Source organism: Papio anubis, chromosome 4, assembly GCF_008728515.1.
Source record: "Papio anubis isolate 15944 chromosome 4, Panubis1.0, whole genome shotgun sequence".
NCBI lineage: Eukaryota > Metazoa > Chordata > Mammalia > Primates > Cercopithecidae > Papio > Papio anubis.
The window spans coordinates 144,947,979-144,973,258 of NC_044979.1; the positions used below are offsets into that span (position 1 = coordinate 144,947,979).

The following is a 25,280-nucleotide window of genomic DNA, read 5'->3' on the forward strand; positions in this document are numbered from 1 at the left end:
AAAAATTACCTGTCTTCAATTGTTTGCCCCAGTCATAGACTCTGGGCATGAACAGTTTGGAGTTTAAGTTTCATTAGGACTCATTAGAGACATCTGCCAGGAAGTGGGGAGACCAGGACTGGGCAGAAGGAGAAGTTGTTCTATAGGACGGCAGTAGCTGAGGCCTCGGTTGATTCTCTGGGGAGCTCTGGCATTAGAGGTGTCTTAAGTTGTCCTCAACTGATGCAAGGGGACTGGGCTTTCCTGTGGCCATGGCAGCCAGCCATTAGCCACAGGAGGACCCATGGGAGGGGTGTCACCTTGGTCAGGCAGTTCTCTGTGAAGGTCACAGTTGTGAGCTGGGCAGCCTATGTGCCAGCACTGGGGACAGCTGTGTCACCCTAAAGAACCAACCTGCGTGGCAGCACTACAGTATCTATCGTACACCAGACAAGCTGCTGGGAATGCAGTGGTCAAAGCTTACACAAACACTTTGGAATATATAATAGAGAAAAAAACTAAAAGTTTTGGATACCAATGATGGTAAAAAGGTATAAACAATTTATAGCAAAATTCAATCTGAAGAGCCTTGGAATCAAGAAATCCATTGTTGTATTCGCAGAGAAGGTCTCTAGGTAAAACACGGCCTATAGAACTGTATTCCTCATTAAGTGATGTTATCAGAATAGCAAATCTAATAAAATCCAAGATGCTATGGTCCCACTTGCTTCTTGCTTTGTGAAAAATATGGAATCAGAATGTCATTTTTGACAAAAGAAGTTATTTTATTTTTATTTTTATTTTAGCGATCTGGTCTTGCACTGTCACCCAGGCTGAGATGCAATGGTTCAATCACGGCCCATTGCAGCAGCCTCAACCTCCCAGGCTCAGGCGATCCTCCCAACTCAGCCTTCCGAGTAGCTGCACATACAGGTGAGTCATCACACTCAGCTAATTTTTTGCATTTTTTGTAGAGATGGGTCTCACTATGTGGCCCAAGCTGGTCTCAAGCCCTTGGCTTCAAGTGATCCTCCCACTGCAACCTCCCAAAGTGTTGGGATTACAGGTAATGAGCCACCATGCCTGTCCTAAGAATTTCTTTTGAGAGATTCAGACTTGCGTTACACATCAAGTGCTGTTACTAACATCAGTTCTCCTGGTGCGCAGTGGAAGCTTGTTTGATTTAATGATCTAGATGAAGTTCATCTCTGGTCATCTGACCTGTCATCTTCAAACAATATTATTCAAAAGTGGAAACTTTTAAATTTCCTATTGCAATTTCAAATTGACATGCATTGGCTGTCCAAAGAGTTTTGCAAGAATCTGTGAACAATGCATCATTATTATCATCGTTGTTGTTGTTATTACTTTTGGTGAAGGGGTCTCATTTTGAAGATTGGTTAAAGCAGAGGTTATTGGTATCAAAAATGGCCTCTTAAATGACATTTTTGAGCACCTGAGTGAATGCAACAGACCGCTGCAAAAGCCTGTGAAAAGCATACGATCTTAGTTCAGGCTGCTATAACAAAAATATCATAGACTGTGTAGCACATAAACAACAAACATTTATTTCTCACAGTTCTGCAAGCTGGGATGGCCAAGATTGAGGCAGATTCAGTGCCTGGTGAGGACCTATTTTCTTAGAGATGGTGCCTTCTAACTGTAATCTCACATGACAGAAGGGACTAGCTAGCTCTCAGAGGTCTCTTTCATAAGGGCGCTAAATCCAACCAGCCCTCCAAATCTCATCATCCCCCTCAAAGGCACTATCTACTAACACCATCACCTGGGGACTATAATTTTAACATACATTTTGGAGGGACACTAATATTTAGATCATGGCATATACTAACATGTATGTGTAAAATGTATGGGTTCAAAGCAAAATTTCAACTACATTATGGTGTCAAAAACTGTGAGACATGATCAATTTTGTAATCCTAAGGAAGTCAGTGTTTAAGCACTAAAGAAAAATAATTAAGACTGGTAGAGCGGCATCCATGTAGGTAGGTCTACAGAAATGCCCATTATTTTGAAATACCTGATACTAAAAACATTTGATCAGATTCCAAATCCATTCACATGATCACAAAACCCTTCATTACTTTTGTCAAAGAAATAAAACGAAGAACTGTTGACATAAAGAAACACTGTACCCTTATAGTATAATTTAAAGAGACTTAATTATCTGAATTCTAGTTAATGATAAGAAAAAAATTTCTCTCAACTTAGGAAAAAGCAATAAATAATTCCCAGCAATTGTCCTTCCTACTTGGGCAAAGGCTTTCTTGTCAATTGCGGCATTCAAATATTTGAAGAGGTTATCACTAAAAGTCTTGAATGAGGCGGGGAGCAAGATGGCCCAATAGGAACAGTTCCAGCCTCCAGCTCCCAGCGCGAGCAACACATAAGACGGGCGATTTCTGCATTTTCAACTGAGGTACCGGGTTCATCTCACTGGGGAGTACCAGACAATTGGTGCTGGTCAGCTGGTGCAGCCCGACCAGCGAGAGCTGAAACAGGGCAAGGCATCACCTCACCTGGGAAGTGCAAGGGGGAAGGTAATCCCTTTTCCTAGCCAAGGAAAACTAAGACACACAACACCTGGAAAATCGGGTAACTCCCACCCTAATACTGTGCTTTACCAAGGGTCTTAGCAAACGGCACACCAGGAGACTATATCCCACACCTGGCCCAGAAGGTCCCATGCCCACGGAGCCTCCCTCATTGCTAGCACAGCAGTCTGAGATCTAACTGCAAAGTGGCAGCAAGACTGGGGAAGGGGCACCCACCATTGCTGAGGCTTAAGTAGGTAAACAAAGCCTGGGGGAAGCTTGAACTGGGTGGAGCCCACCTCAGCTCAAGAGGCCTGCCTGTCTCTGTACTCTCCACTTCTGGGTGGAGTCTGACACCTGTCTGACAGCTTTGAAGAGAGCAGTGGATCTCCCAGCACGGAGGTTGAGATCTGAGAATGGATAGACTGCCTGCTCAAGTGGGTCCCTGACCCGAGCAGCCTAACTGGGAGACATCCCCCACTAGGTGCAGATCGACACCTCACATGGTGGGGTACACCCCTGAGACGAAGCTTTCAGAGCAAGAATCAGACAGCAGCACTCGCTATTCAGCAATATTCTATCTTCTGCAGCCTCTGCTGCTGATACCCAGGCAAACAGGGTCTGGAGTGGACCTCAAGCAATCTCCAACAGACCTACAGCTGAGGGTCCTGACTGTTAGAAGGAAAACTAACAAACAGAAAGGACACCCACACCAAAACCCCATCAGTACATCACCAGCATCAAAGACCAAAGGCGGACAAAACCACAAAGATGGGGAAAAAGCAGGGCAGAAAAGCTAGAAATTCAAAAAATCAGAGCGCATCTCCCCCTCCAAAGGAACGTAGCTCATTGCCAGCAACGGATCAAAGCTGGACAGAGAATGACTTTGATGAGTTGAGAGGAGAAGGCTTCAGTCAATCAAACTTCTCAGAGCTAAAGGAGAAACTATGTACCCAGCGCAAAGAAACTAAAAATCTTGAAAAAAGAATGGAAGAATGGATAACTAGAATAATCAATGCAGAGAAGGCCATAAACAAACTGACAGAGATAAAAACCATGACACGAGAAATATGTGACAGGCCGGGCGCGGTGGCTCAAGCCTGTAATCCCAGCACTTTGGGAGGCCGAGACGGGTGGATCACGAGGTCAGGAGATCGAGACCATCCTGGCGAACACGGCGAAACCCCGTCTCTACTAAAAAATACAAAAAACTAGCCGGGCGAGGTGGCGGGCGCCTGTGGTCCCAGCTACTCGGGAGGCTGAGGCAGGAGAATGGCGTAAGCCCGGGAGGCGGAGCTTGCAGTGAGCCGAGATCCGGCCACTGTACTCCAGCCTGGGCGACAGAGCGAGACTCCGTCTCAAAAAAAAAAAAAAAAAAAAAGAAATATGTGACAAACGCACAAGCTTCAGTAACTGACTCAATCAACTGGAAGAAAGAATATCAATGATTGAAGATCAAATGAATGAAATGAAGCGAGAAGAGAAGTCTAGAGAAAAAAAAGGAAAAAGAAATGAACAAAGCCTCCAAGAAATATGGGATTATGTGAAAAGACCAAATCTACGTCTGATTGGTGTGCCTGAAAGTGAGGGGGAAAATGGAACCAAGTTGGAAAACACTCTTCAGGATATCATCCAGGAGAACTTCCCCAACCTAGTAAGGCAAGCCAACATTCAAATTCAGGAAATACAAAGAATGCCACAAAGATACTCCTCGAGAAGAGCAACTCCAAGACACATAATTGTCAGATTCACCAAAGTTGAAATCAAGGAAAAAATGTTAAGGGCAGCCAGAGAGAAAGGTCAGGTTACCCACAAAGGGAAGCCCATCAGACTAATAGCAGATCTCTTGGCAGAAACTCTACAAGCCAGAAGAGAGTGGGGGGCAATATTCAACATTCTTAAAGAAAAGAATTTTCAACCCAGAATTTCATATCCAGCCAAACTAAGTTTCATCAGTGAAGGAGAAATAAAATCCTTTACAGACAAGCAAATGCTTAGAGATTTTGCCAACACCAGGCCTGCCCTACAAGAGATCCTGAAGGAAGCACTAAACATGGAAAGGAACAACCAGTGCCAGCCATTGCAAAAACATGCCAAAATGTAAAGACCCTCGATGCCAGGAAGAAACTGCATCAACTAATGAGCAAAATAACCAGCTAATATCACAATGACAGGATCAAGTTCACATATAACAATATTAACCTTAAATGTAAATGGACTAAATGGTCCAATTAAAAGATATACACTGGCAAATTGGATAAAGAGTCAAGACCCATCAGTTTGCTGTATTCAGGAGACCCATCTCACATGCAGAGATACACATAGACTCAAAATAAAGGGATGGAGGAAGATCTACCAAGCAACTGGAGAACAAAAAAAAAAGCAGGGGTTGCTATCCTAGTCTCTGATAAAACAGACTTTAAACTATCAAAGATCAAAAGAGACAAAGAAGGCCATTACATAATGGTAAAGAGATCAATTCAACAGGAAGAGCTAACTATCCTAAATATATATGTGCCCAACACAGGAGCACCCAGATTCATAAAGCAAGTCCTTAGAGACTTACAAAGAGACTTAAACTCCTATACAATAATAATGGGAGACTTCAACACTCCACTGTCAACATTAGACAGATCAACGAGACAGAAAGTTAACAAGGATATCCAGGAATTGAACTCAACTCTGCACCAAGCGGACCTAACAGACATCTACAGAACTCTCCACCCCAAATCAACAGAATATACATTTTTCTCAGCACCACATCGCACCGATTCCAAAATTGACCACATAGTTGGAAGTAAAGCACTCCTCAGCAAATGTAAAAGAACAGAAATTATAACAAACTGTCTCTCAGACCACAGTGCAATCAAACTAGAACTCAGGACTAAGAAACTCAATCAAAACCGCTCAACTACATGGAAACTGAACAACCTGCTCCTGAATGACTACTGGGTACATAACGAAATGAAGGCAGAAATAAAGATGTTCTTTGAAACCAATGAGAACAAAGATACAACATACCGGGATCTCTGGGACACATTTAAAGCATTGTGTAGAGAGAAATTTATAGCACTAAATGCCCACAAGAGAAAGCTGGAAAGATCTAAAATTGACACCCTAACATCACAATTAAAAGAACTAGAGAAGCAAGAGCAAACACATTCAAAAGCTAGCAGAAGGCGAGAAATAACTAAGATCAGAGCAGAACTGAAGGAGACAGAGACACAAAAAATCCTTCAAAAAAATCAATGAATCCAGGAGCTGGTTTTTTGAAAAGATTAACGAAATTGATAGACCGCTAGCAAGACTAATAAAGAAGAAAAGAGAGAAGAATCAAATAGATGCAATAAAAAAATGATAAAGGGGATATCACCACTGACCCCACAGAAATACAAACTACCATCAGAGAATACTATAAACACCTCTACGCAAATAAACTAGAAAACCTAAAAGAAATGGATAATTTCCTGGACACTTACACTCTCCCAAGACTAAATCAGGAAGAAGTTGAATCCCTGAATAGACCAATAACAGGTTCTGAAATTGAGGCAATAATTAATAGCCTACCAACCAAAAAAAGTCCAGGACCAGACGGATTCACAGCCGAATTCTACCAGAGGTACAAGGAGGAGCTGGTACCATTCCTTCTGAAACTACTCGAATCAATAGAAAAAGAGGAAATCCTCCCTAACTCATTTTATGAGGCCAACATCATCCTGATACCAAAGCCTGGCAGAGACACAACAAAAAAAGAGAATTTTAGACCAATATCCCTGATGAACATCGATGCAAAAATCCTCAATAAAATACTGGCAAACTGAATCCAGCAGCACATCAAAAAGCTTATCCACCATGATCAAGTGGGCTTCATCCCTGGGATGCAAGGCTGGTTCAACACACGCAAATCAATAAACGTAATCTAGCATATAAACAGAACCAAAGACAAAAACCACATGATTATCTCAATAGATGCAGAAAAGGCCTTTGACAAAATTCAACAGCCCTTCATGCTAAAAACTCTCAATAAATTCAGTATTGATGGAACATATCTCAAAATAATAAGAGCTATTTATGACAAACCCACAGCCAATATCATACTGAATGGGCAAAAACTGGAAGCATTCCCTTTGAAAACTGGCACAAGACAGGGATGCCCTCTCTCACCACTCCTATTCAACATAGTGTTGGAAGTTCTGGCTAGGGCAATCAGGCAAGAGAAAGAAATCAAGGGTATTCAGTTAGGAAAAGAAGAAGTCAAATTGTCCCTGTTTGCAGATGACATGATTATATATTTAGAAAACCCCATCATCTCAGCCCAAAATCTCCTTAAGCTGATAAGCAACTTCAGCAAAGTCTCAGGATACAAAATTAATGTGCAAAAATCACAAGCATTCTTATACACCAGTAACAGACAAACAGCCAAATCATGAATGAACTTCCATTTACAATTGCTTCGAAGAGAATAAAATACCTAGGAATCCAACTTACAAGGGATGTAAAGGACCTCTTCAAGGAGAACTACAAACCACTGCTCGGTGAAATAAAAGAGGACACAAACAAATGGAAGAACATTCCATGCTCATGGATAGGAAGAATCAATATCGTGAAAATGGCCATACTGCCCAAAGTAATTTATAGATTCAATGCCATTCCCATTAAGCTACAAATGACTTTCTTCACAGAATTGGAAAAAACTGTCTTAAAATTCATATGGAACCAAAAAAGAGCCCACATTGCCAAGACAATACTAAGTCAAAAGAACAAAGCTGGAGACATCAAGCTACCTGACTTCAAACTATACTACAAGGCTACAGTAACTAAAACAGCATGGTACTGGTACCAAAACAGAGATATAGACCAATGGAACAGAACAGAGCCCTCAGAAATAATACCACACATCTACAGCCATCTGATCTTTGACAAACCTGAGAAAAACAAGAAATGGGGAAAGGATTCCCTATTTAATAAATGGTGCTGGGAAAATTGGCTAGCCATAAGTAGAAAGCTGAAACTGGATCCTTTCTTTACTCCTTATATGAAAATTAATTGAAGATGGATTAGAGACTTAAATGTTAGACCTAAAACCATAAAAACCCTAGAAGAAAACCTAGGCAATACCATTCAGGACACAAGCGTGGGCAAGGACTTCATGTCTAAAACACCAAAAGCAATGGCAACAAAAGCCAAAATTGACAAATGGGATCTAATTATACCAAAGAGCTTCTGCACAGCACAAGAAACTACCATCAGAGTGAAGAGGCAACCTACAGAACGGGAGAAAATTTTAGCAATCTACTCATCTGACAAAGGGCTAATATCCAGAATCTACAAAGAACTCAAACAAATTTACAAGAAAAAAACAAACAACCCCATCAAAAAGTGGGCAAAGAATATGAACAGACATTTCTCAAAAGAAGACATGCATACAGCCAACAGATACATGAAAAAATGCTCGTCATCACTGGCCATCAGAGAAATGCAAATCAAAACCACAATGAGATACCATCTCACATCAGTTAGAATAGCAATCATTAAAAAGTCAGGAAACAACAGGTGCTGGAGAGGATGTGGAGAAATAGGAACACTTTTACACTGTTGGTGGGATTGTAAACTGGTTCAACCATTGTAGAAAACAGTATGGTGATTCCTCAAGGATCTAGAACTAGAAATACCATATGACCCAGCCATCCCATTACTGGGTCTATACCCAAAGGATTATAAATCATGCTGCTATAAAGACACATGCACATGTATGTTTATTGCAGCACTATTCACAATAGCAAAGACTTGGAATCAACCCAAATGTCCATCAGTGACAGACTGGATTAAGAAAATGTGGCACATATACACCATGGAATACTATGCAGCCATAAAAAAGGATGAGTTTGTGTCCTTTGTAGGGACATGGATGCAGCTGGAAACCATCATTCTCAGCAAACTATCGCAAGAACAGAAAACCAAACACCGTATGTTCTCACTCATAGGTGGGAATTGAACAATGAGGTCACTTGTACTCTGGTAGAGGAACATCACACACCGGGGCCTATTATGGGGAGGGGGGAGTTATATCTGATGTAAATGATGAGTTGATGGGTGCTGACGAGTTGATGGGTGCAGCACACCAACATGGCACAAGTATACATATGTAACAAACCTGCATGTTGTGCATATGTACCCTAGAACTTAAAGTATAATTAAAAAAAAAAAGAAAAAAAAAAGTCTTGAATGAAGTCACCACAAGAATAAAACCAGATGTAGAAAATGTTATGTTCACCAATAAAGTTCAAGTTTCTTACTAAAAATCTTAAAAGAGATTTTTGATTTGGAAGTTTCATACAAATTCAGTACTGGATAGTTATGGATTGAAATGTATTTGAAGCATTTCAGTCCACTGCAGTTATTATCATTATGAATTTGTAAACTTTCCCATCTTTAACTAGCAGGAGCCTCTTCAAGTTGGCCTAAGAGTCTTTTTGACAAGCCCACGTTGATAGCTGATAGCGTAGTATCTTTGCTTTTTGGAATGATGAGATGTTCCATCTTATACATTATCTGCTTCTGACCTGCAATCATGTATTTATACAAGAAACTTGCTTATTTTTCTGTTACTAGGAAGCTCAGTGCCACTAGGTTAAGTCTTATTTCCAGGCCTTTTTACATGTAATCCTTTTTTTTAAAAAAAAGTAAAATCATTATAGTCCCAATTCAGATTTAAAGTTAAGACTAGGCTGAAAACCTCAGTTCCCAAAGACATCAACATAATCACTTAGTTGCTTTAGCCCCACAAAAATTACAACTGTCTTAAAGACATAAATCTGCCATGCCACTCCCACCAACACTCTGACAGCTGAAAACAGTTGAAAACCTTATTTTCTTTGTCCTTAAGAGTACATCCCACTAGGATGTACAGTGAAAGTTCCATCTTTCAAAGTTATGTGAAATAGTTACTTTCCATATTGTTATGCCAGCAACTCAGTATACAGTTCTGTCCCTGTGCTTAACGTTGCCTTCCATTTTCTAGAATTTCTTTTCCAAAGGCTTAAAAATTAATTTAGTGCTGGCTGAGCATGGTGGCTCATGCCTGTAATCCCAGCACTTTGAGAGGCCAAGGTGGATGGATTGTTTGAGGTCAGGAGTTCAAGACCAGCGCCACCAACATGGTGAAACCCCATCTCTACTAAAGATACAAAAAAAAAAAAAAATGCTGGGCATGGTGATGCGTGCCTGTAATCCCAGCTACTCGGGAGGCTGAGGCAGGAGAATCACTTGAACCCAGGAGGCAGAGGCTGCAGTGAGCCGAGATCGTGCTGCTGCACTCCAACCTGGGCAACACAGCAAGACTCCATCTCAAAAAAAAATTAATTTAGTGTCACGAATAGATAAAATACATTTACATGCTTTCAAAGCCAATTCTATAAGCAAATATATTCAGAGAATCCTGATTTCTATTTCGGTACCTTTTTTTTCCCTATAGCTCTAGTTCTCAAACTCGTCCTCTTCTTTGCTATGATACATAATATGCCATCGTGTGGATATACCATGGTCTACTCAGTCGGTCTCTTAATGATGGGCATTTTGGTAGATTCCAGTCTTTTGCTATAACAAATGGTGTTGCAGTGAATCTTCTTCTACCTGTCTCTTTTCATTTGTCTGCAAGTTCATTTCCGGAATAAATTTCTACAAGTCGAGTTGGTGAGTCAGAAGGTAAACAGGTTAACTAGTTACTGCTAAATTGTCTCCCTTTAGGGGCTGCATCAGTTTGTGTTTTAAATAAAAAAGAAGGAGAAACATTTTTAAATGCCGAAGATAATTTTCATTTTGAAATATTTCAAATTTACAAACAATTTTGAATTGTATGAAGACATACAAAAAAAAACAAAAAACAAAAAACTGACAGTGAGCTGCTAACATGAGCCCCATCCCCGCCAAATATTGGAGTATGTACTTCCAAGGACACTCACCAGGTAACCACGATATGGCCATCAAAACCAGGATGTCGGCATTGACACATCACTGCCATCTAATCTACGGTTTCTCCTGTTTCCCCACAATGTCTTCTGTGGTGACAGAATCCCATTTCCATCATATGTTACATTTAGGAATCATGTCTCTTTCGTCTTCTTCAATCTGGAGTAGTTCTTGAATTTCATGACCTTGTCACTTTTGGAGGCTGCAGTCCGATTTCTTGTGCAATAAGTTCATAGTTTGAGTCCATCTGATGTTTCTTTTTAACTCGATTCAGGCTTGCATCGTAAGCAGGAATAGCACAGAGGCGAGGCTGTGTTCTTGTCATCGCATCCTATCCAGTGGTACACAGTTCTGATGTGCCCCATTACTGGGGATGTTAACTGCACCCACTCCCTGCCAGGTTTCTCCAGGGTCAAGTTACTCTCTTTTTTTCCTTTGTGATGTACACTTACTTTGTGAGGAGTATATCCTGTTCCTCATCAAACTTCTCCCACTAATTCTAGCACCCATTGATTGATGTGTTTGGATTGAATAAATTAGGGGTTGTATCATTGCATTCCTAGCAGCAATGAATGACGGTGCCTCTTCCCCCTGCCCTGAGCCTCATCAGAGTATTGTCAAACTTCTGAATTTTTATCATATTGATCTGTAAGCAATAGTGTCTCTGTGTACCCTCAGTTTTTATGTGTTATGTGGACAAGGCTGAGCATGTTCTCCTGTGGCTGTGGGCCATGTGCACTTCTGTGAACTCTTGTTTCATATAGCTTGCCCATTTTTCTTCCAATTTTCTTTTTCTTCTCTGTTTTAGAAGCTCTTAATATACAGATATTAACCATTTCTCTGGGATATAAACTGCAAGTATTTCCCCCAATCTGCCATTTATCTTGTTTTCCTTTGCCCATTCTGTTTTTTGCATATGGGATATTTTAGCTTTTTAAAACTTGTAAATAGTCATCAATCTTTTCATTATTGCTTCTAGATTTTGAGTCATCGTTAGACAAGTTTTCCCCACGTTCAGGTTAGAGAGACTAAAACTAGTGTTTTATTCTAGTACTTGTATAGTTTCATATTTTAAATATTGGTTTTTAATATTGATATCTCTGATCCACTTGGAATGTATCCTTGTATATGGCGGTAGGGAATGGATACGGTTTTGTATTTTTTCCATATAGGTATTCACTTATTTCAATAATGCTTATCAAAAAGTCTATTTATTCAGTTATTCAAGATGCCCTCTTATTATACACTAAATTTCCATATCTAATGGGGTCCATTTCTGGGCTTTCTGTTCTGTTCCGTGCATCTTCTAGTCATCCACCAACAGACACACCATTTTAGTTATAGAGCTTTACAGTATGTTTTAATACCTAAAGGAGACTAGTCCACCCTCATTACTTTTATTTCAGAAGTTTCCTGGCTACTTTTGCTCATTCATTTTTATGAATGAATTTTAAATTAACTTTTCTAGCTCTAGAAAAAAATCTGATATATTTTATTGGGGATCATGTGACAATTCTAAATTCACACAAGGAGCACTAACTTCTCTGTGATGTTGAGTCTTCCTGTTCAAGAACATGGTCCATTTGTTTACACCTTCTCTAGTAACTTTCAGGAGCATTTGTAGTTTTCTTCATATGTGTTTGATATATCTTAAGTTCATCCCCAGCTTTCTTTTCTTTTCTAATGTTATTCTACTATTGTAAATGGTATCTTCTCTCTGATTACAACTTCAAGCTGTTTTGTTTGTGCATATGATGTCGGTTTGTTTTTACATGCTGATTTTATAGCTTGCTGGTTTGCCAAATTCTTTATGGTTCGTAGTATTTTCTAGATACCAAATATTATTATTTGCAAATACAGATTGTTTAATCACTTCCTTTTTCGGCTTTATACCTCACCTTGCTTTCTCTTGTCTATGGCTGTGGCAAATCTGTCAATTTCAATAATAAAGAGCAGAGGAGACTGTGGACTACCTAATGCTTCTGCCTTCAGCAGGGATGCCTGTAGTGTTTCACAGTCAAGTAGATGGGGAATGCAGATTTGGGGGTTTGAGGTACACGCACAGTTTACCATATTGAATAAATGTCAATACATTTCCATTTTATTATATGTTTGTACTCCAGGTGGGTGTTGAATATTGGCAAATGTCAAAACTGCATTCTTAGAATAAATCCCACTTGAATATGATCTACTGTTTTAAATGTACTGTTGGATTTGATAACTTTTATCATTTTAGCATTTCCATCAATTCTCTTAATATAAAACTAATCTGCAACTTACCTGGTGCATTTCTCTGCATTCTTTGGACCTGTTTGGGTTTTCTGTGGCCTAGGACATGATCTATCTATCTATCCAGCTATCTATTTATGTATTTTTTTTAGGGCGGAGTTTCACTCTGTCGCCCAGGCTGGAGTGCAGTGGCGCTATCTCAGCTCACTGCAACCTCTGCCTCCCAGGTTCAAGTGATTCTCCTGACTCAGCCTCCTGAGTAGCTGGGATTATAGGCATGTGCCACCACGTGTGGCTAATTTTTGTCTTTTTAGAAGAGACAAGGTTTCACCATGTTGGCCAGGCTGGTCTACAACTCCTGACCTCACGTGATCCACCCACCTTGGCCTCCCAAAGTGCTGGGGAAATGTTTTTATTTTTACAAAGCTAATTAAGTCTATTATATTTATTGATATAATCAATAAATTTCACTTCAGTTCTGTCATATATCTACATATATTTGCCATATCTGCATACAGTAATATATGTCGACATGTGCCATATCTACATATATTAATATGTAGATATTTGCTACACATATAATTACATGTATACTTCTTGACATGCGTAAGTGTGTGTGTCTTTATGTGGTCTTTTTATTTTCTCTCTTTTTTGATCTGTTTTAGTAATCGGGAAGGTTTTTGTACTTTTGCTCTAATGTTTATACACACAAAATTCAGATGTTTATACAGACCCTTAGTCCTCTCTTTTTCTGGACACAATCTACTGATTTTCTGTTATGAGTAACATTACCATTAGCTAGTAAACTTTTCTTCTCCTTTCCTGCCTGAAAATTCTGTGATAAAAGATTACAGACTAATAATGTGGCAAAATATACAAGTTCAATTTATAAGTAGTATATTTTGCTGAAATAACTATTTTGGCATTGGATTTTCAATTACATAGAAGCCAATTTTGTCTGGTAACTACATGTATATGTGTATGTGTGCGGATGTACAGAAGTATGTGTATATATACATGTACATGCACATATCTATGTATACTTAAATGTATGTTTATATAGACTTGTCTGTGTCCATGTACATGTGTCCACATGCCTGCATGTGTGTGCCTGTGTATATACAGATGCATATGTGTATGTATACATGTATATGTATACTTGTCTGTGTGTGCATGTGTATGAATGTATACACATGTATGGGGCCTACTGTTATGAAACCTGGTCCTTTCTTTGTGTTTATGTAACAAATCTAAGTTTGATGTCTCTGCCTTCATGGAGCTCATAGTGTAGTGGGGGAAGCAGACATTTACGCTTCTGTGTAATAGCGCTACAGTGAGGGTCAGCGTGGAATTCTTTAAAGGAGGCCCTATGGAGGAGACAGTTCCTGAGCCAAAGCTTTAAATATAAGCGAGAACTGCCAGAGGAAACACAGCGGGAAGGCTAGTGCGACCTGGGAACATGCCAAAGCATGGAGGCAAGCTGGAATACATGCACTCCGTTCAGCATCATGGTTTTGTTCTATGAAATTATAATTACCAGAGTTTTGGTGCAGGATGCTTCTTCTGTGAAGCTTCATAGCACCGAGGCACATATGAAAAGCCCGTTGATGGTGTCCAGATAGAGTTATGCAGACTGGAGGAGAAGGTGCCCCAGGGGCCCTCCAAGGTCATGGCACGTGCCAACTTGCTGGGCAGGAGTCCTGTCACCTCACCCAAGCCTGCGACCTGTCAACTGCTGCCAGCAAAACTTCTTGGACCCAATTTTCCTGCTCCTCACATCAACTCGTGCTGGGTGTACCTAGTAAGGAGGATTTCCCTTATGCAAAACCAAAACCTTTCTTTCGGCAACTTCTGCCCTTTGGTTCCCCCCTGTCTTCTGCGTAAGCTGTTTTCGTACACATATATAGCTGTCACACTATTTGAATGTCACAAAAATATCCAACTGGACTTGACTACGACAGGCGGAATAAATGCCTTGGTTCTCTCTCTGTGGCTCACACGATGAGACAGACAGAGCACTGCCCCTCTGGCTGTGCTCCTCGGAGGGCCCTGAGTTTTCCCACTTCCCCTGGTGGCCAGGCACCCGGAGCCGATGCTTGGCATGCATCTAGCCAGCACAGGGCTGCATGCTGCTGCCATTTGCCTCGATCTGGAAACCTGTCATCCACAGAGTTTAAATCATGGTCCTGGCTCTCTCTGGGTGTAAACCCCAAGTGTTTTATGGTAACTGGTGGCAAGTCATGTCTCCCCATCCTGCTGTCATGTGAGGGGTTGGTGTATCTGAGTGCAGCATGTTGGCTTATCCTTTCTACGTTTCAGTTTGTTGATTCCAACCACCGATCTAACAAAGCAATTTATTTTTGATTTCTGATTCTGGGGCAGAATTGATGAATTACCCCCTCAGTTGTGACACCTGCATATTTGATAGGGATGCCATCTCCATTTGTTCCAAGTCACAGACAGTACTGACCAGGAGAAGCCCAGCATGCTGGAGTTTGATGGAGTCACCCTCCAAGTGGTGGCTGATCAAGTAAATCACACTGTTGGGGCATAGCTCAATCCTCACCCTGCATGGGTGGTGTGAGTAGGAATCCATGTAATTACCTCTCACCCAATTCATATTTCTCATGTTATCTACAAGGTGCTTACTGAATGAATGAGTGAACAGAAGAAAATCGGCAGGGCATGGTGGCTCACGCCTTTAATCTCAGCACTTTGGGAGGCCCAGGTGTGCAGATCACTTGAGGTCAGAAGTTCAAGACCAGCCTGCCCAACATGGTGAAATCCTGTCTCTGCTAAAAAAAACAAAAATATGCTAGGTGTGGTGGTGCATGCCCATAATCCCAGCTACTCGGGAGGCTGAGGCACGAGAATTGCTACAACCCAAGAGGTGGATGATGCAGTGAGCCGAGATCGTGCCACTGCACTCCAGCCTGGATGACAGAGTGAGACTTCTCTACAAAATAAATAAATAAATAAAATAATAAATTTTAAAAAATAAAGAAAATCAAGCTACAGGATGAATACAGTATTTAGGTCTATCAATTCAGTGACCCCCCTGAAAAGGAAGCGGGGTTGGTAGAACGTGCCTCACTCTGAGAGGACCCGACATGACCCCTGGTGATGGCTTCCTGGGAATCACAGGGTTGTGCTTCTCTTGGCGTCCTCCTTTTACGTGAACCTGGAGTCCTGTCCCCATCAAGTGTTGCAGAGTTCCGTCCAAGCATTTCCTCTCCACCCCTCATCTTCCAACAGGGTTTCTGCTGAATGGACTCTTCTTCTCCTTTTTGAGATGAACCCCATCCCAAGTCAGAACAAAATCCCATGTTCTAACAAAATTCCCATTCATCTTGACAGGGAGCCGATCAAAATCAGAAGAAAAGGGTTACTCGACCGGAACTCAGTGTGGCCAATGAGACCGTCCCAGCCTCTGTTCCAAAGGGCTGGAGGTGGCAACGTGGGACATAGAGTGTTACGAAATTCTCGTCTCCTCTAAACGTGTGTTTTCACTGGTTCACCTCGGTCCCAACAGCTTAGTCCTCTTATGTAGATAATGTGTCATCACCCATATCCACCTTTTTTCCAAAGTCATGACCTTTATTTTAAGGAGACTCCAGCCTCCCACCCAACCACCAGAGTTTCTTGAAACACAGTTGAGGTTTCTTCTGAGAGATCTGCCTGCACACGTGGTGATGTCACATGTCACATGCTGTGGTTCCCGGGGACTGTTGCTTATTGTTTCTCTCCAGGAGCCTGGACTGATCTCCACGGGCACAAGCCCTCCGCTATGACAGCTGGTGGGGCTCATGGTTATCAGTCCGTGGTATTACATTCTTCTACCTATCAATGCCTAAAGAAGGTTCCCAAATTAGAGTGGGCGTTAGAATCACCTGGAGGGCATGTCGAAACACATACGGTAAGAGCTTCTGATTCAGTGGGTCTGGAGTAAGGCCCGAGAATTTGTATTTCTAACAAGTTCCTAGGAGATGTTGATGCTGTGGGTCCACAGACCATCTCTGAGAACTACCACTGACAATTTGTTTTTCTACTTATTTTCTCTTCCCTTCCTTCCTCCTCCCCTTCTTACCTAATTGCCTACCTTCCTCCCTGCTCCTTTCTTTCTTCCCCCCTCTCTCCTTCCCCTCCTCCATTCTTCCCTTGCTTGTTGCTTTTATTCTATCTAGATCCTAATTAATTGGTTGATAGAAACCCCCCACTCTCGTCCCACAAGCCCCTTCTCCCACTTCTCCTCTCCTCCCCCAGGACCGTGTGCTGCTGGTTGAAGCCTGTGACTATGTCAGGCAGGTATTTTCCCTGCTGCTAAAAAGAGAGACACACATTTTTATTTTTGATATTTAAGTCAAATGATGTGATGAAATTAATATAAAGCTTATTTGCAACGCCCCTGAGTAAAGATAGTTACTATTCATCTTCTCTTCCATCTACATAAATGGAGAAAGAGTTGAAAATAATGGTTAATCCGAGGAAACCTGTGCTGAGCATGGAGTTCTAGGATGTTTTGGAGATTTGCAACATGTCAAATAAAATTAATAAATTGATATTAGGAGGTGCTGGGAGAGCAATTCATGGGCCCTCCTGGGCCAGGTGGCTGTGAATATCCAGGCCTCTGTGGTAAGAAATGAGCGATTTCTACATCCTATTAGTATCCCTACGGGACTGTGTAGACCCCACCTAAACATGCTAAGGAGCCCACTGAGAATGCTGTAAAATCAGCTGGATTTAGCACAGAAGGAAATCAGAGTGCACTGTCCGATATTCTAACAAGCCTAGTTGTATTTACTAAAGCAACACCACCTTCCCTGTTATAGATAAACCGTGAAATCTCAGTGTCTTTACACAGTGAAATTTCATTATCCATGATCCTCAGGTGCAGTATCAGTTCTCCTGGGTGCTGGGCAGCCTTCACTGGACCATTCAGGGCCCACCTGCTGGCTCCGATCTCCTCTAGCAGGCCAGGAGCTGGGAGCCGAGCCACCAGCAAGGGAGCTGCTTTTACCTCATGACACAAGAAGCACAAATTTTCGTATCCTTGCCACAATGGCACGCCCCGTTTTTCATGATCCCAAATGTGTATGATTTCAAATATGAGGGACTGATGCATCTATCCAGTATGTAGCAGGGATTCACAGGTGTCCATTTCTCCAAGTTACCTCATATAATTAAATGTATACGCCTGTCAAACCAGGGAGCAGAGAGCTCATTACCTGGTAGAATCACTGGCCACACACCACTGGGTGGGTGTATATATTACCGTTTGTGTGCCGGGTGTTATCATTAATTCCAGATTGCTATGGGCCACGGCTGAGTTCTTGTGTTGTTATGGTTCTTGCAGTTTTGATACACCTGAAGGTTCTCACTGCATTAAACATTTCTACCGCATTATTAGGTTGACAAACCTTTGACAAATAAGCTCGAGTATCTTTTCTGATGGACTTCAGAAGAAAATACTTTAACACTTAAAAAGTTTCGTGTGTCCCTTTCTGAACTTATTTTTTTCCAAATCTTTATTTGCCAGGCATTGAGGAGAAGCATTTGGGGCCAGTGTTTAGGCTGGGGTGGTGGCACAGCACGTGGGGAGAGCCCGCAGGCCCTGGCAGGCTGTCTGTACACCGGGTCCTCGTGAACCCAGTCCTCTGACTCTGAAGCCAGTTGGGAACAAGATGTTATTCCTATTCACAAAATACCAGTTTAATTCCTAAAATATATCTTCACTCGTGCCCAACACTGAGCTTCTAAAACACAGGCCCAAGGCCGCCGAGGGTGGAAGCTCTGGCCACTCGCTCAGGCTCCGGCCAACTTGGTGTCTCCTCCTCTTCCTCTCCCAACCACCGCTTCCCACGCACCTATCTGCATGCATTCTCCACGTCTGAAAATTGCACATTTGTGGTTTCTCTTCCACTCTTCCCACAACCAGCTCTCCTCTCCAGCCATGGGGCAAGTGGCCTTTCCACACTGCACGGGGACTGAGGACCAGTGCTGCGGCCTGGCATGTCCAGGGTGAGCGGCATACCTCCCCAACACTGGGGATGCATTCGTGGGCCTAATTTCCCCATGCACCTTCTAGACTGCAGTCCCAGATGTAGCATTTCCAGCAGGGGAGAGGGAGAAAAGATTCTGCATTTAGGCTCCTGAGCAAAGCCAGGCTCAGCATGGGCGACACCCAGGAAGGGCTGCTGTCGGACATCACGACGCAGAAAGACAGGAAGGCCAAACCACATGTGACAGGGCGCGGGACTGCTTTCTTCCGAGATTTCCAGACAGCAAGAGTCAGGGCAGAAGGCAGGCTGTGGTGCTGAAGACGGAGATAAAGCTGGTGCAGCACCGGGTGTTGAAACAGGAACAATAAGTCCTGTGTTTTCGATCAGACATCTATTTGTGCTTTGTTTACCTATAGGTCAGGCATTGTGCTTGGATACGGGGATACAGATATGAAAAAGACGAATCAGACACAGCCCCTGCCCTCACAGGGTTCCTAGGCTAGCAGGAAAGGCCTGCGAGTCACAAAATAAGGTGATGCTCACAGTAACTTAGATCGCTTTATTTTTCCACATGTCCTCTAGTGGCAGGTGAAGGGCAAGTCCCAGTAACCCCTTCTTTGTGTGCACAGGGGTGATCTGCATGGATACAAATGCTAAATCCCACCCTCCCCGCTCCACCCCAGGCCTCCGCTCTGTGCCTTGGCCGGCGGCCCTGCTCACGCCCTCACTCAGACCCCTGTCTGTCTTTACAGTTGGAGGGACAAGACAGGCTTCACAGCCCAGACCCTGATGAATCCTCTGTTCGGCGGAGGCTTTTTCTGACAGGGAGGCAAGAATCAGTCAAACCAAACGGCCTGTATTGCTGGAATTCAGGATTTTTCAAATTGTAGGTCACGAATGCACTCGTGGATAGGGAAATCAATTCCGTGGTCGCAGCAGCATTGTTTTAAAGAATGAAACAGAACGGAATAGAACGGAAAATACCAAAGTACATCATACACTGGGAGAGTCACTATTGTTCCACGGATGCTCTGTTTCTGTGTGTGTGTATGTGTGTGTGTGTGTGTGTGTGTGTGTGCTGGGTTTCAATACAAAACAGAGTTTTCATTGTGCACTGCAGTCCGAAGTGCCCAGAAACCACTGCCAACCCACCCTACGTGGCAGCAGAGTGAGAGGCGTGCCCACGTCTTTTCTATTCCACATACACATGGCTGTAGGAATCTGGAAGCCATTTTTCACCTGGCCTGATACATACAGAATGAAAAAAACAAAACATAAATGGTAGTGATGGCAGATGATAGCCTGGGCTTGGGAGCCCAGCAGACCTAGGCTTCGGTCCTGGCATTCCTCAGCATTGCCCAGCTGTATCACCTTGGCAGAGTGAGTTACCACTCTGAGATTCCATTTTTGCCTCCGTCCAGTAGGGATATGATGCTTATCTTGTGTGACCCCTGGGGATGAACAGAGTAAGACGGTGAGTGTAAGGACGCGGTACAGCATGGTGAAGGCTGGTACACGGTGGCTTCCCCTAAAGTGCGAGCTTCCTGTCCTTTCCTTTCCTGTAGGTTCTAAAAGACCAAAGGACGCCCACCCCAATGGAACATCCCGTATCTATTTTGTTCAGTTTTCACTTAGTGTTTTAGGCAATGCTGGGAGAATCTGGAACATTATCCTATTCTGCAGGTACAGCCTGAGGTCTAGAAAGTCATAGGGATTGAGAAACAAATCTTTTGTGCAATGTCATTTAATGCCACATTGAGAATTTCCCAAGAGGAGATAAGAGTGGGGCTTGCAAACAGAGTGCTCATTTATAATCCTTACTTTAGAAAACCTTTCAAAGCCCTAGTGAACATTTAGGAGCTTTTACTAATGTTTTAGAAATGTGGATAACCAAATGTTTTTCCCATTTCTTTTAAAATATGAAATATTTCTCTTTCATTATAAGGTAATGTTCTGAAACCAGAATAAATCATTATAGCACAAATATACCTGTTACAAGAAGGAAAATGATAAAGAAATAAAGCCAGAAAAAAAAAAGGAAAATCTTGGTGTGCTCAGAATGATGATGATTTATAGCATAATTTGTCTTTGGACCCCTTGTAGAAAAACAAACATCTGCGTTTTAATGGATGAATTTTAAAAATGGATAGAAGGAGTTTGCTAATCCATACGGGCTTCTTTTAGGACAAAACTGTGATCAATTACATTTCATATCCTGGCAGTGTCTAGTATTCCACACTCAGGTTCACCTGAAAACTTCACAGCCACATTCTTTCTTCCTGTGTCTTTCATCATTATTTGAACAATTTGTAACAAAAACTGAATTTGTGAGCCAAACAGCAAGTCAGCATCGAACATGAACTACTGATTGCTTCAAATGACTACAGTACTCTCCCTCCCAAGCTACATTATTAGAAAGTTGCTGAAGTAAACACTGGCAGTAAGAAAAATGTTTCTAATTATATTGGGCACTCAGTTATACCCAACTCACACTCTACAGAATTTTTTCCACATGAAACCAAAAGCGTATTGATTTCTGAGTATATTTCAGTTATTTAAATTTAAAATTCTCGAGTAAATTTCAGTTATTTTCCATTTCATCGTGGGTAATCATCATGGAAATGTGACATGCGGAACTGAGTCTGTCGGAGTTTCAGGCCACAGCTTCTGTGGCAGCGCCAACCTTTCCTCTCACCCTTCAGAAAGTTCACTTGGCTGAAACTGTATTAGAGCTTTGCTGCTCAATTTGTAAGTTAATATGTCCCATTTTAAAATGCCTTGAGCGGAAAAGGTCATGGAAGCACTGTTAATAAAATCTATTAAATGGGATTGGCCGACAAGATAATGGGGGATGGTGGATGAAGGGGGATAAGAAAAGTCAGGAAAGTTAGAAAGTTTATATTAAGTAATCCCCATGTATCCAAGGTGCTAGCCCATGCCGAGAGCTTGCGAAGAACTGGAGTGGACAAACCATGCATTTTAAATGTATCTCAGCCATAAATGGGATTGAAAAGAAAAACTCGGCAGGGCGCGGTGGCTCATGCATGTAATCCCAGCACTGTGGGAGGCTGAGGCGGGTGGATCACGAGGTCAGGAGATTGAGACCATCCTGGCTAACACGGTGAAACCCTGCCTCTACTAAAAATACAAAAAAAATTAGCGGGGCGTGGTGGTGGGTGCCTGTAGTCCCAGTCACTCAGGAGGCTGAGGCAGGAGAATGGCGTAAACCCGGGAGGCAGAGCTTGCAGTGAGGCGAGATCGTGCTACTGCACTGGTGATAGATTGAGATTCCGAGGAAGGACGGAAGGACAGAGGGACGGACGGACGGAGGGACGGAGGGACGGAGGGAAAGAAGGAAGGAAGGAAGGAAGGAAGGAAGGAAGGAAGGAAGGAAGGAAGGAAGAGAAGGAAGGAAGGACCAGTGAAGGAGTGGGTTCAAATGGCTTCAGGAGTCAACATCGCACTGCGCTCACTACACACTGCTAATCTTCCTTAAAGAGTTGCCTTGAAGAAAACACATTTACGACCAAAAATCTATGCTCTAGAAGAATGAGCTGCTACCTCCCCCTGCAGCAAACAGCTTCTCCATTGCTCCATGCCTGCTGCTTGTGCCTACATGCCCTTCCCTCCCTCAGCCCAGGCAAATGCTGTGTCACTGCTGAGTTCTCTTGGAGATGGGCAGTCTAGCAAGTTCCACAGCCACCTAATGGTAGCGCACGCTGCACCATCTTTCCCTGACATTCGGATACTTCCTCAGGAGGAGCTCAATCCAAGGGCTGTATTAAAGTCAAGATGAATTACATCTCATTTCCCCAGATGCATCAAGCTGCCATTCACTGAAGGGAGGAGGAGAAAAGAGGCTGGTCGGCCTAGGGCTTCCTTCGCTTGGTGGGCATTTCCTGCCTTCTGCATGCTCTCCGACTCGCTGTCAAATTCTGTTTGTAGACATTCCAATAATTTCCCAAATTATGCTGACAAATAATTAATTTCATGAGTTATGCTTTCCCTTTCAGTTTACAGGCATTTTAATTACTCCCTTTTCAGCTTCAAGGACCTACTCAGGCCTCTAGGCTGCCTTGACAATCAGTGCTAATAGCTGGGGGTACTTCAAGCCCCTAAGTGCGGCCCCCAGCAGCAAAAAAGCATTGAACACTTAATGTCCAAACAGCCCCACGGAGCTGGGGGCCTGAGGCTAAGGGGCCCTCAGGGGATGGGTGGGAAGCCGTGGCCTGGAGGACCTGTGCTTTTGCAGTTTTCACTCTGTGTGAGGCAGGCCAGGACGGGCGGATCACGAGGTCAGGAGATCGAGACTTTCCTGGCTAACACGGTGAAACCCCGTCTCTACTAAAAATACAAAAAAAAAAAAAAAAAAAAAAATTAGCCGGGCGTGGTGTTGGGCACCTGTAGTCCCAGCTACTCGGGAGGCTGAGGCAGGAGAATGGCGTGAACCCGGGAGGCAGAGCTTGCAGTGAGCCGAGATCTCGCCACTGCACTCCAGCCTGGACGACAGAGCAAGACTCCGTCTCAAAAAAAAAAAAAAAAGAAAAGAAAGTGAGGTAGAAGCTGTGAGCTTCCCCTCCCATATCCATTTCCCCTCCCTTCGTTAATAAGGGACAGATATGTGTCCAGCTGGAAGGCCACGTTGCCAGTCTCTCCCACACAGAGAGAATTCCAGGAATTGTAAGCAGAGTCAGCAGCCAATGGGACTTCTAAGAAAGTTCTTTAAAGGTGAGCATACTCGTTCCCGAGGCACAGCCCTGAGCCTTCCTCCTCCTTGCCTTCTAGAGTGGGGATGCAACGGCTGGCACTGCAACAGCAGGCTTGTGACCTAAGGCACATGCTCAAGTGGCAGCCAAACAGACAGAGAACCCCGACTCTCTGATGACCCTGGAGCTGCCGCTGTGTCTGCCCCACCCACTGCCCAACCCCCGATGTGAGAGAAGTGAAAACACAGCTCCACCCTGTTTAAGCTCCTGTCACTGTGGGTCTGTTGTGAGCAGCCAGACACCATTCCGAAGCCACACACACAGCTGCAAACTCTGAGGTACCGCCGCCACGTGGGTCACAGGGAGAGCCTCTTTAGGCACAGCCTTGTGTCTACAGCCCGTTCCTCTGGGTGCTGACTCAGGACTCTTCAAAGCACGCCCAGTACCCCGATCTGCAGATAACCGAGGGGTGACCGTGCATGAGTGAGGCTGATCTCTCTTCTACTTCCTGCTCTTATTTCATGAATGTCAGTCTCGCCTCCGGGGCCAGACTGCAGGTCCCCAAGGATGATGACACACCAGATATCTTCCCTACCCTCAGGGTCAGGGCCTGTCCCACAGCTCCACGCACACCGCAGGCGCTCACATCAATTCTTGAGTGTCTGGGTTTGATTTTACTGTCAGCAGGGAGATGGCCCCCAGGTCTCTACCTGTGTGATGGCCCCTGTGGAAGCATTCAAATACTCTAGTGTGATGTAGCGTCATCACAGTGGAAAAGCGAAAACAGACGAAGCCACACTGCCCGCATGTGTGTGATGTCTCCTCGTTTTCAAAGCCTTTTCTCATGTAGTATCTCATCTTCTCTTCACAGTGCTCTTTGAGTCAGGACAGGTGTAAATGCCACAGTTTTACAAATGAAAACTAGAGGCGCAGAATGGCACAGGTGCTTCTTGAAGGCACATTAGTAGTAAACACGGAGTGAGGCCTGGATGGACTCCCGGGAAGGGCTCTTTCTGGGGCTCACGTATCCAGAAAGATGTGTGAATATATACGTGTGTGTGAAACACGTTGCGCTCACTGCGCCCCTACCACTGTCCCCCTGATGCATTCACGGTCCCTCTTGTCACTCTGCTTCCTCATGTGCCACCTTTTAGGCAGATCCCTTTCCATCCCATTCATTGCGTCTTCCCCTCCAGAGCCAGGCAAGCATTGCCCCCGTCTTCCCTTCCCTTCCAGACTGGTGGTCTGACATCCTCCCCTAGCCATGTCCTGTCACAGACAGGAACGTGGATTTGGGACAGAATTCATACCCTCGCTTCATTCTGTTCAGGGGCGACGTGGCTGGCTGGAAGGTCCTTGAATAGCGCTGAGGGATAAGTGCAGTTACACCGAGGCATCGAGGCTGTGCAGCCAGCGGAGCCAGCCCTGTCCACTAGACCATGGGCCACCCCCTCCTGCTGCCTGCCACATGCCTGATCCCAGCCACATCCAAGGGACAGTGTCCTAATGCTCTGGTAAGTGTTATCATCCCCAATTTATCCTGGGACTCAAGCATGTCCCTCGAACAAAGAAGGGTCAGGTGGGTGGTGCCCGGCGTCTCTGAGGCTGTCACAAGCCTGAGATGTTTGTCCTAGTGGCCGAGGAATAAGTTTAGGGCTGGAGCCAGGGTCTGGAAGAAAAGTATGACATGACCTGCCCAATCCCAGCAAGCTCTGGGGAGATTCCCCAGGGGCATTTACCATCCCACTGAGCACACGGGAGTCCGAAACATCCAGAGAGGGAGGGCTGAGTCCTTCAAAGGGAGGACAGGCCCACCTGCGTTTCCACACTGGGCTTAGAAGGGA

General features: G+C 43.6%; 1 protein-coding gene across 7 annotated transcripts in view; it reads right to left on the bottom strand.

Annotated features, from left to right (window-relative positions):
* SDK1 (sidekick cell adhesion molecule 1) overlaps nt 1-25,280 on the bottom strand; it is a 653,438-nt gene that overhangs the window by 224,040 nt on the left and 404,118 nt on the right. The window contains exon 1 of one of the 7 annotated variants that reach the window (XM_031665633.1): nt 10,496-12,924. The exons of the other annotated variants lie outside the window; for them this stretch is intronic. Within the exon in view, the coding sequence (XP_031521493.1) occupies nt 10,496-10,517 (22 nt within the window). The 5' untranslated portion in view covers nt 10,518-12,924. Of the gene's footprint in view, nt 1-10,495; nt 12,925-25,280 lie in introns of those variants that run through there. 7 annotated transcript variants of the gene reach the window in all.